The 10,000-nt window shown below is 49.5% G+C and overlaps 1 protein-coding gene across 4 annotated transcripts in view; it reads right to left on the bottom strand.

Moving 5' to 3' along the window:
• The window catches only part of LOC105894944 (golgin subfamily A member 4), a 14,850-nt gene that overhangs the window by 3,577 nt on the left and 1,273 nt on the right, over positions 1 to 10,000 (bottom strand). For 2 of the 4 annotated variants that reach the window (XM_031574773.2, XM_031574761.2), the window contains 12 exons: positions 8,533 to 8,935; positions 8,277 to 8,391; positions 6,622 to 6,739; positions 6,305 to 6,403; positions 6,114 to 6,170; positions 5,936 to 6,004; positions 5,710 to 5,799; positions 4,821 to 4,930; positions 4,536 to 4,574; positions 3,595 to 4,123; positions 856 to 3,438; positions 1 to 77 (listed from right to left, as the gene is read on the bottom strand). The exon at positions 1 to 77 is cut by the window's left edge and continues 71 nt beyond it. In XM_031574773.2, coding sequence (XP_031430633.1) covers positions 1 to 77; positions 856 to 3,438; positions 3,595 to 4,123; positions 4,536 to 4,574; positions 4,821 to 4,930; positions 5,710 to 5,799; positions 5,936 to 6,004; positions 6,114 to 6,170; positions 6,305 to 6,403; positions 6,622 to 6,739; positions 8,277 to 8,391; positions 8,533 to 8,935 — 4,289 coding nt within the window. The remainder of the gene's footprint in view (positions 78 to 855; positions 3,439 to 3,594; positions 4,124 to 4,535; positions 4,575 to 4,820; positions 4,931 to 5,709; positions 5,800 to 5,935; positions 6,005 to 6,113; positions 6,171 to 6,304; positions 6,404 to 6,621; positions 6,740 to 8,276; positions 8,392 to 8,532; positions 8,936 to 10,000) is intronic. The other 2 variants (XM_031574766.2, XM_031574770.2) reach the window with 2 other exon arrangements.

The following is a 10,000-nucleotide window of genomic DNA, read 5'->3' as shown; positions in this document are numbered from 1 at the left end:
TGGTGCTGCCGCCGTAGGTCCTCCAGGACCCTGCGGTGACTCTCTTCCATGCTACTGATGCCACACTCAAACGTTGTCTATGGGGCACACATGGTGTGTGTGTGGGTGTGTGTGTGTTCGTGTGTGTGTGTGTGTGTGTGTGTGAGAGAGAGATAGAGAGAGAGAGAGAGAGAGGTCTCCATAAAGAATGTTGGGACAAAGACCAGATCTGATACTCTGATACAGACATAATCTGATTCAAATTCTGCACGTGTAAAGATGATGCCCAGGTGTTCTTATGTAAAAGCCATCTGTTCATGTTAGTCATTAGATGATGTTGTTCAAAATTTCAGGCCGGGTTTGCCTCATTGTTAAATCAAATCACACCCATTGCCTTGAAGGCGTTGTCTGTCTCTGTGAAAGGTATGTGTGTCTGTGTGTTTGTTTGTGCATGACAAAAGTGTTCCTTTTAAAGGAGTTTATATGACCTGTAATTATGGATGTGGACGTGTGTATTTATATTAGGGTTGTCAAAATAATGTCTAGACAAACTATGAGATGGGTTAATCAGGAATAAAGAAAATGTGTTCTACATTAAAAAAGTCCATTGTAGTATCTCTATTGTTTGCCATTAAGGTGTGGTGAACATCACCCTGCCCAGGCCTGTTTACTTTGGCACCTCACACCAGATTCCTAAATGTTTCTCACGGCAAATTGATATATGCGATTTATTTTATCACAAAGTACATAATTAAATAGATACATTTTTTTATCACTTGACAGCCCTAACTAATATGTACGTGTGAGTGTATGCAGATATACAGTGTATGTGTGTGTGTTATAGTGTGTGTGTGTGTGTGTATGTTCTGTATTTACCTTTAAGCTCTCCAGATCCCTCTGGTGGTTAGCCTCTTGTGCTTTGGAGTCTCCCCTCCTCTCCTCTCTGTTTCTCAGTTCGTCCTTTAGACTGCTCACCTCTTCCTCCAGCTCATTGATTCGCTCTTTTAGGTCCGCAATGGACACCACCCCCACCTTCTCGCGACCGTTCTCTTGGCCCGCCCTGGATGGAGTCGTGGCCTGTGCGTAGTAACCATGGAGACATCCCATCTCCTCCTCGTGGATTTCCTGGAGTTCCTGCAGCTTCTCCCGAAACTCCACCTCCAGTTTCTGCACCTCCTCCGCTCTCTGCCGGGCGCTGCTTTCTGCAGCGGTGCGCCCCTCTCGCTCCTTCTCCAGCTGGGAGAGGGCGTGGTCCAGGGCGTGGCTCTCCTCGCGGAGCCGCCCCTCGTAGCGTTCCGCCTGCTCCTGGAAGAGCGTCTCCATGCTGCCACAGACTGTCTGGCACTCGCTCACCACCCGCTCGTACTGTGAGCGCAGGGCGCCCACCTCCCGCTGCACACCTGCACGTGCCCGCCATGCCACGTAGATCAACTGGCCGTGGAGGAGCGCCTCCTTTAGGACGTCTGGGGTCAGAGTTGAGTCTGTTGTGGTCCTGGTTTCCTCTGTCTGGAGCTGGAGGGACAGGCGATGCAGCGCTTGGGCCTGAGCATGGTGCTCAGCGACCAGGCCCTCCTCACCTGTGCACTGGGGCTCAGTGTCTTCCTGGTGCAGCTCATCCTCCAGGCCCTGGTAAGGGGTGAGCTCTGGTGGGCTGAGGTCTGATAACCCGCTAACTTGGCCCCCTGTGGGACTGGGCTTCCCTCCAGTGCCCCCCCAGGAGCATTCATCCTCCAGGGAATCTCTCCCTGGCTCCTCGTGGAGTGTGTCTGTGAGGAGCGCGTGTGTGACATACGCAAGCTCTGCTCTCACACACGCGTTGCTGATTTCTCCTGCACTCTCCACAGCTCCACGGCTGGTGGGGGATCCCAGGTTGTTCATGTGAAAGAGGAGGTGTGCGGCCCTAGTGTTGCCATGGACACTTCTCTGCTTGTGGGCGTCCTGGCGAAGCTCAGAGAGACGACCCTGTAACTCTCCTCTTTGATGTTCCAAAGCACTCGCCATTTTGCTAAGAACCAGGGCCAAGGCTGAAACCAGTTCATCAGGGACTGGCCCTTTGCCTCCCCTTTGCCCTGTTACCCCCTCTCCATCTGGGCCTCTCTGGAACACTGAGTCAGCATTAGTATTAGCATTAGCGCCGTCGTCTTCTGTGAAGCTCTTGCTCAGTGACAGCCCAAGGGAAGATGGGTTCCAAGTACTAGTCCCTGAGGCACTCCTGTGGTGAGGCGCAGGTTGCTGATGCTGTAGATGCTGTGAGGGGATCTGTATGCTGCTGTGCTCCTGCTGGTGCTGTAAGTGCAGCTTGATCTCTCTGAGCCGTTCCTCTGTGTCGCTCAGCTTGCTCTCCAGTGCCTGGATTACAGAAATCACTTTGTCCGACTCCTCTCCCGCTGCTGCCGATGGCGTGCCCTCAGAAGGTGACACTGTGCTACCTCTCCTCACCTTCGGCCTGACATCGGCCCCTGTGAAGGCGCGTGGCAGCACAGACGGGCAGGGAGTGTTGAGGTTTGAGGGGGGCTCCTGCGGTTCTGCAGTGGGCCCGCAGCAAGATACGCAGAGGCGCCTCTCCTCCTGTGCCTGCTTCAGCCGCTGCTCCGTCTCTTCCAGGCTGTTCCCCAGCGCCGCCATCTTCACCAGCATCTCCTGCAGTTCACACTCCTTCCGCTCCAGCAGGTGGCGGCAGCGCTCCTCGCAGCTCTGCTCTCGGCCCTTGGCGCACTCCATCTCTTCCCGCACGCGCTCGTAGTTGTGCTCCAGGTCGTAGTAGAGCGTCTCCTCACCCTGCAGACGCTCACGCAGGCGCCCAACCTCCGCGTCCGACTCCTCCAGCTGAGCCGCCAGCTCACCACACCTCCTGTCCAGCTCGGTGCGCCTCCCCTCCAGCTCGGCGCTCCTCCTCTGCAGCTCAGCGGCCCAGTGCGCCTCCTGCCGTTTCAGACGCTCCTCCAGTTCCTGCCCCCGCTGCTCGGCCAGCTCCAGGCTGGCGCCCAGGCTGCGGCGCTCGCGCTCCTGGCTCTCCTGCAGCAGCAGCAGGTGCTTCTTCAGACGCTGCTCCTTCTGCTCCTCCGCTTCCTCCGAGGACCTCAGGCGCCCCGCCATAGCCTCCAGACGGGACCGGAGCTCCCCGCTGGCCTTCTCGCGCTCCTGCAGTGCCGACTCCGCCCTCTCCAAGGAAGACTGGAGCTCCCGAAGCCGGGACTCGGCCTCCTGCAGCATAGACTCCGCCTCTTTCTGTTTCTGCTCTCTGTCGGCCAGCTCAGCCCGGAGGCGGTCTTCACACTGCTGAGACTCCTCCCTCTGAGCCAGGCCCTTCCCACGCTCCGCCTCCATCTCGCTGCGCAAGACCTGAAGCTCGCCCTCACGCTCTATTGAGTCTGTCTGCACAGAGGATGTAGGCAAGGAGGAGGAAGAAGAAGATGTGGATGAAGACGAGAGAAGGGCTGAAGAAGGGATGGGAGTGTTCTGTAAAAGAGGGCAAAGGAAGAGACTATTAACAAACTGGCTGCATACTTTTAGCCTAAGAACCCTTTAAAGTTCTAATGAGAATCCTTCAATGCAGGCTTGTGTGTGTGTTCTATCATGTTTGTGTGCATCAGTATGTTTTCCCAAACCCCATACCTGTAAAGTCTCCCACTCATTATCTCCCTTTTCATCCTCCATGCCGACCTTCCTGTCCTCAGTGAGGTCAAAGTTCAGCATTCCCCTCTCCTCATCAGCCCTCTGGCTGTGAGAGCTGTCACTCTGGAGACCCTGTCCACTCTTCCTCTCAGACTCTTCTGGCTCAGTGAGGCTGAAGGTTGGTGGAGGAAGCAGGATGTCCACTACTGGGCTGCTATTGGTTGGGGTCTCGTCACCAACCCCCGCCCCTTCCTGTGTGCAGTCGCTGATTGGCTGGGCTATGGCGGAGCATGAGGAGGAGGCGGTGGAGAGGGAGGACGAGGGAGGTGAAAAGATGGGAGGAGAGGAGGAGTCTTGAAGACTTTGTGCTGTGGCGCCTGACTCCTCCTTTCTGAGATGGTTCAAGCAGAACTCTGACCAGTCGTAGGTTTTGTAGCGCCCCTCTCTCCGCCGCTCACGGACATGGCTCCTCTTCTCTGCTGCTACAGGAACAGAGCCTCTTTTTCCAACAAATCTTGGTATTGCGCAGCTGGGGAAGTAATTTTAAAGTAATTTGAAGTAATTCACCAACCCTACATGTAGCACTTAATTACACACAACACACATACATGCAGATATACCTGCGGCTACACATTCTTTATTTATAAGATTATACAGTGAGGTATGTTCCAGTTCACAAGAAGCACCCTACAATGTTTTGCTTTCCTCATTAGCCATGGGCTTGTCAGTTTTACCAAATTCTCAGCTAATTAGCGAATTGAGGTTGTTGACAGCAAGATGACGTTTCTTTCTGAACTAGGAAATTCCACCTCGGAATGAGACTGGTGTTGCCACACCATCCAATTTCAATGTGTTAATGTTTGGTTAAGAAAATGTTTGCTGTAAATATTTGGTCTGGCAACATCAGGCTAGTACGGGACTCATTAGTATTTTGGTCAGACCTGTGTTTCTCTGGGGAAAGTTTCAGACAGATTTTTTTCCTATTGAGAGATGAAGAGATAGAAAAGAAAAGGTTAAAGAGAAATGGAGACAGGGAGAGATGAGACATGCTCCATAGCAAAACATTCCCTCTACAGCTACAGCATCTGTTTGCATGTGTGTGTGTGTGTGTGTGTGCGTGTGTGTGTGTGTGTGTGTGTGTGTGTGTGTGTGTGTGTGTGTGTGTGTGTGTGTGTGTGTGTGTGTGTGAGAGTATCTGAGCGGTTGGCAGATGTAGCACTTGTCACCTTGTTACATCAGGGTTGATGGAAGGGCGTATGTTCTTCTTCATCACCTGGATCCAGTTCTGCCGTATCCCAGATGTCATTGCACAGAGTGTAAACAGTCCCTCTTTAGTCTAAAAGAGGAACACCAGTGAAGCATCCATCTCCATCTCTACCCCCAAATACAATACAATAACATACACCTACATACAACATACATGCACCATACAACATACAATGATACTGTCAGGGTTTCAGATGGGATTCTGTGTGCTGGATCTTGTGTTTTGTTCTCCATGTACTCTGTGTTTACTTGTTCTGCTGTGTGTACATTTTGACATGTTGCTTCTGTTGTTCCATGTGTTCATGTCTCCAGCCCTCACCTGTCACATGTCACTTCCTGTCATTGTTTAGTTTCCCTCCATTTCTTGTGCTCACCTGTTTCCCATTGTGTTTCCCGTTGTGTGTAGTTAGTCTGTGTATTTATATTCTGTGGGTTCTCCGTCAGTTCGTCTCTAACTGTGTCCTTATCGTCTCTGTTCCCTGTCGACCTTTGTGCCTCATTGTGCACCCGTTTCCGTTTCTTTTACGGTTTTTGTCCCCTGCCACTGTTCAGGATTCAGTTTTGGTCTGTGCTTTGTTCTGCCTGCCTGGTTTTGTTCCTGTTTTCATTTTGTCAGTAAAACGGAATCTTTTTGTTATCCCTGCCTTTCGTGTCGTGCTCTCGGGTCCTCTCCCGCGAAACCTGTCAGATATAATAACTACCTACATAAACAGATGCGCTGCAGTGTGTCCCAAGTGATTATAAATGAATGGTGTGACGCACTGACAGACAAGGCATGTATTTTTAGGAGATGTAGACTCCGTTCTGTCAGAACTGTGTCTTTGCATGGTGTTCTATGGGTCTACTCACATGAATCTGGAAGCCAAAGTTCCTTTGCACAGGAAAGTCTGTGACATCATAACAAGTGGACATGTTGATCTCCCCATCCAGGTCAGCGGCCTGTAACACAGGGTAACACAGAGCAGTGAGAGCTAATCAGAGAGGTGTTCAGCTGAGAAGTAGGGTGTATGTTTTTAAATGCACACACACAAGCACACACACACACTGAACCACATATACACACACAAACACACACCGCCTCAGCAACTGAGTCTCTGTAGAATCGCAGACTCTGGTCGGTCAGAACAAACCAGTGCTTCTTCCACTGTGGAGAAAGAGAACGTTTTCCTTCATTTACAAAACAGACACAAATGTGTGTGCACACTCACAAACTCTCAGGCACATACTCAAAACACGCTCCAAATAAAACTCACTTGGCCATCTTCACCCAGTCTAGTCATCCAGCCTTTCTTGAGATTGATGAGGTCAGGCTGAACATGCAAAAGATCATCATCATTATCATCATGATCATTATCATCATCATCAGTGCCATCACTGGCATTTGTAGCGTGAGACTGATTGCTCTGAATTATGGGACAAAATCTAATCTAATCTCTGCCCTTACTGTGGAGGTGGGGTCTGACCCTCTGCGGTCCAATGACTTGGAGCGTCGGTCTCTGGTGGCAGAGAAGCGTGAGGAACTGGCATTGGAGCAGTCGGGTTCCTGCAACAGATAAAAAAAACTGATCAGCCAAAACAAACCAAACGCACCATACATCATGTGAATACCCTGGTGTTGCGTAGTGCTTTGTGAAGTATTGTCTGAGTTGCCATGTGTACGCTTAATGGATGTTTGGTCATGTTCTGCTGCATTGTGTTGTTTGTTGGAAGTTGTATGTTTGGGTCTCAGTGGGAAAAGTATGAAAGTGGGATAATATTTACCTGTTTTTTGCAGACATGACGTTTCTCAACATCTTCCGGCCATGTGGTGGGAGAAGAGGAAGATGATGAAGATGAACCAGCATTTTCCCTCTCAAACTGACCAATGACCTGCGACCTTCTGAAATGCATGTGTGAACAGACACACATTCACACGCGCACGCACACACATACACACACAGACACACACACAAACACGTGGCAACCTGAGAGACCTTCCTAGGACGCACCCGAGAACATGATATTTCACTAGCTACACTTCCATTTTTTTTTCACAGTTTATGTGTTGGCATGTTCACCTTGTTCCCCTTATAGAGCACCCAGGAGACTCTAAAGCAAGGTCATACACAGCTACTGTATCACTGAAAAAAGTGCATTGAAGAAAGAAGTATGATAGCACAGGTAGCCTATGACAAGGTTAAAGACAGAGAGAGAGAAAGAGGGAGACAAAAAGATAGATGTGGATGGATGGATGGATGGATGGATGGATGGATGGATGGATGGACAGAGAGAGGGGGAGTACTGCTCTGCTTTAGAGTGACACTCACAATGCAGCTATGTGTAGACTTACTGTCCATGGGGACAAATCATCACTGCAAAATATTATGTCATACTCGACTTCTTCAAATTGACATGTTGTACTTTTGAACAATTTGTGTTATAACAAGACACCCGAAGCCAGTCAACACAGTAGACAACAATAGAACCAAGGGTTTAGCAACGGAGATAAGATGGGAGGGAGAAACAGGCGAAGATGAGATGGCATGAACGCAGAGGGACGAGAGAGCAGACGGAGGTGAAAGAATGAGGTTCCTCGCTGACGGAGGAGGTGAAAGAATGAGGTTCCTCGCTGACGTGAGGAGGTAAGAGATGCACACAAACGCTGCCAGGGTGGAAAAGCAGGTTTGATGGACTTCTGAAAGAAAAACAAAATAAAAATGGGGGTCAAAATGTTCATAGGGCAATGGAATACAAGAGGAAACAATGGAATGCGTGAGAGTGATAAGTAGAAAGTTATTATGGGATGGTCATGAAACTGTCCAACTGGCAGTATACATGTCCCACACAGAGAGGTCTTGTTGGTGCTACTGTTCATTTCTAAATGAACATCAAGTCATCACCATGTCAGCCTAGTGCAGGAAGATAACTACAGTAGTGTTACATAGTAATTCAACCCAGGGACATTGAAGTTCCATGCTTGACCTGAATGTCAAGAACACTGGTTATGTGTGATTGTGCATATATGCATAACGTGATGTCAAGAACACTGGTTATGTGTGATTGTGCATATATATGCATAATGTGATGTTAGTCATACCTGCGCTCATATCCAAACAGCCTGTTGACCTCCTCTCTTCCTGGGCTGCGGTTCCGCCTTGAGTCTGTCACACTGGAACTGAGCGTGTGTGTTTGGGGGTGTTGTGTGAGTGTATGCGTTTGGGGAGGGTGTGTGAGTGTGTGTGCTTGAGAGTGAGGCAGCTGTGTGTTTGTTTTCTGTTGGACGCTGTTAGCCGCAGACATGCCCAGCATCACCCATGAAATATTTGGCTCCATGGAGCTGTGATTGGACTGTCTAGCAGTGGAGGAGGAGCCAGGGGAACAGGGGAGAGGTAACCGTGAAGGAGGTGTGGTAGAATCTTGATTGGGTGGAATCTTACTCTTGGGCGGAGTCACAGCCATCTGACTGGGTGAGGAGTTGCTGGTGTGGGGGAGGTGCATCTGGTCCAGCTTTCTCCAAAGAGGAATAACCACTCTCTATGCCAGTTCTTGTGTCTGAAATCAAAAACAATACAAAGTTTAAACAAAGTTACAAGTTATTTATATGACTAAATACTAAAATAAGTAACCAGGCATCTGATTGACCAAGAAGCAGTGAATTACTTCATACACACAAGAAGGGAACTCTGTTCTTACCCAGACGGCTGGTGCGGTCCTGGGGCAGGGTGGAGGCGGGCTCGTAGGTGGGGTTCTGGATGATCCCCTCACTCTCCCCCCCTCTGTGCTGCTCTGATACTCCAGGCTCTGAGCCGCTCAGTGACACGCTCGCCTCTGTGACTCTGCCAAGGCTCCCGCCAACGCTGCTACTTTTACCAGCACTTCTGATCTTACCTCTGCCAATGCTAATGCTAGCTTTGCTGCTGCTGCTCCTGCTGGTGCTGCTGCTGCTACTGCTAGTTTTACTGCTGCTCCCACAAGCACTAGAGCTGCTAGCGGCACTGGCACCAATTCTGGTACATCTATCACAGCTGTTCTGACTGGCTTTGTGATTGGCTGCCTGGGCCCCATTAGTTTCAGTCGGGCAAGAAGGACCTGAATCCTGAAGATTACAAGGAGGGGAGGTAGGAGGGAGTGAGTGTTAGGGAGTGAGGGAGTGTGTGCATGAGAAACAGAGAGAGAGAGAGAGAGAGAGAGAGAGAGAGAGAGATGATAGCAGGGAAGGAGGTAAGAGTGACAGTGAGATAAGTGTATAATCAGATAATGGTCAGTCAACTATTGATAATCACATACTATGCACAGATATCCACAGATTTACACAGATACTCAGACAGACTCACACACACAAAAACTGCACATTCAAAGATTGCGAATTTTCCGGCATGCCTCTTGAATCGGTGTACAAATACAGCAAGAAGATGCACATTGCTTATTCAATTGGATTGGCAGGGCTGCCCGGGCCAAAGCTCCACATAAATAAAACACACACAGACACACACACACACACACACACGCACACACACACACACACACGCATACACTCTCTGTCCTCAGACAAACATGTCTATCTACTGCCAACTACTCCCCCATGCTATCCCATAAACCTTAAGGAGTGCCCTTTAATCCTGATCAGATCACTGCAGCTAATTCTGCTAATGTGCCATCTGACCAATATTTAAACACACAATCACACAGACACACGTACACACATACTTTAATTACAGAAGACCAAATACACTTTTTCGAATGCGCAAATAGTAAAACTTAAAGGCATTCTCGCCCTGTATTTTTTCTCTCGCTCTCCCTCTCTTTTTCTCTCTGTAATTATCTCTCTGTCTCTCTGACACACATGCAAACACACACCCCACAAACTTAATTTACAGTTCAGCCAGACTGTCTATTTGCCCACAAATGAGACAGAGAGAATGAGAAAGAGAGAATGAATGAGAGAGAGAGAGAGAGAGAGAGAGATGGAGAGGAGAGGAGAGGAGAGGAGAGGGGGATGAAGAGATATGTAAATCAAATAGACAGACTGCTGATGGAAGCATTAGTCGTGTAGTGAAGAGGAGACATCAGCAGGGAAAGCTCTTTAAGGAGACAGCACATCACTCTCCTGCTCCTCAGCACAGGCCACAAACCTCCTCACAGACACACGGCAACTATGTGC

Source organism: Clupea harengus, chromosome 1 (genome assembly GCF_900700415.2).
Source record: "Clupea harengus chromosome 1, Ch_v2.0.2, whole genome shotgun sequence".
Taxonomy (NCBI): domain Eukaryota; kingdom Metazoa; phylum Chordata; class Actinopteri; order Clupeiformes; family Clupeidae; genus Clupea; species Clupea harengus.
This window is presented reverse-complemented; position numbering and strand designations above follow the sequence as displayed.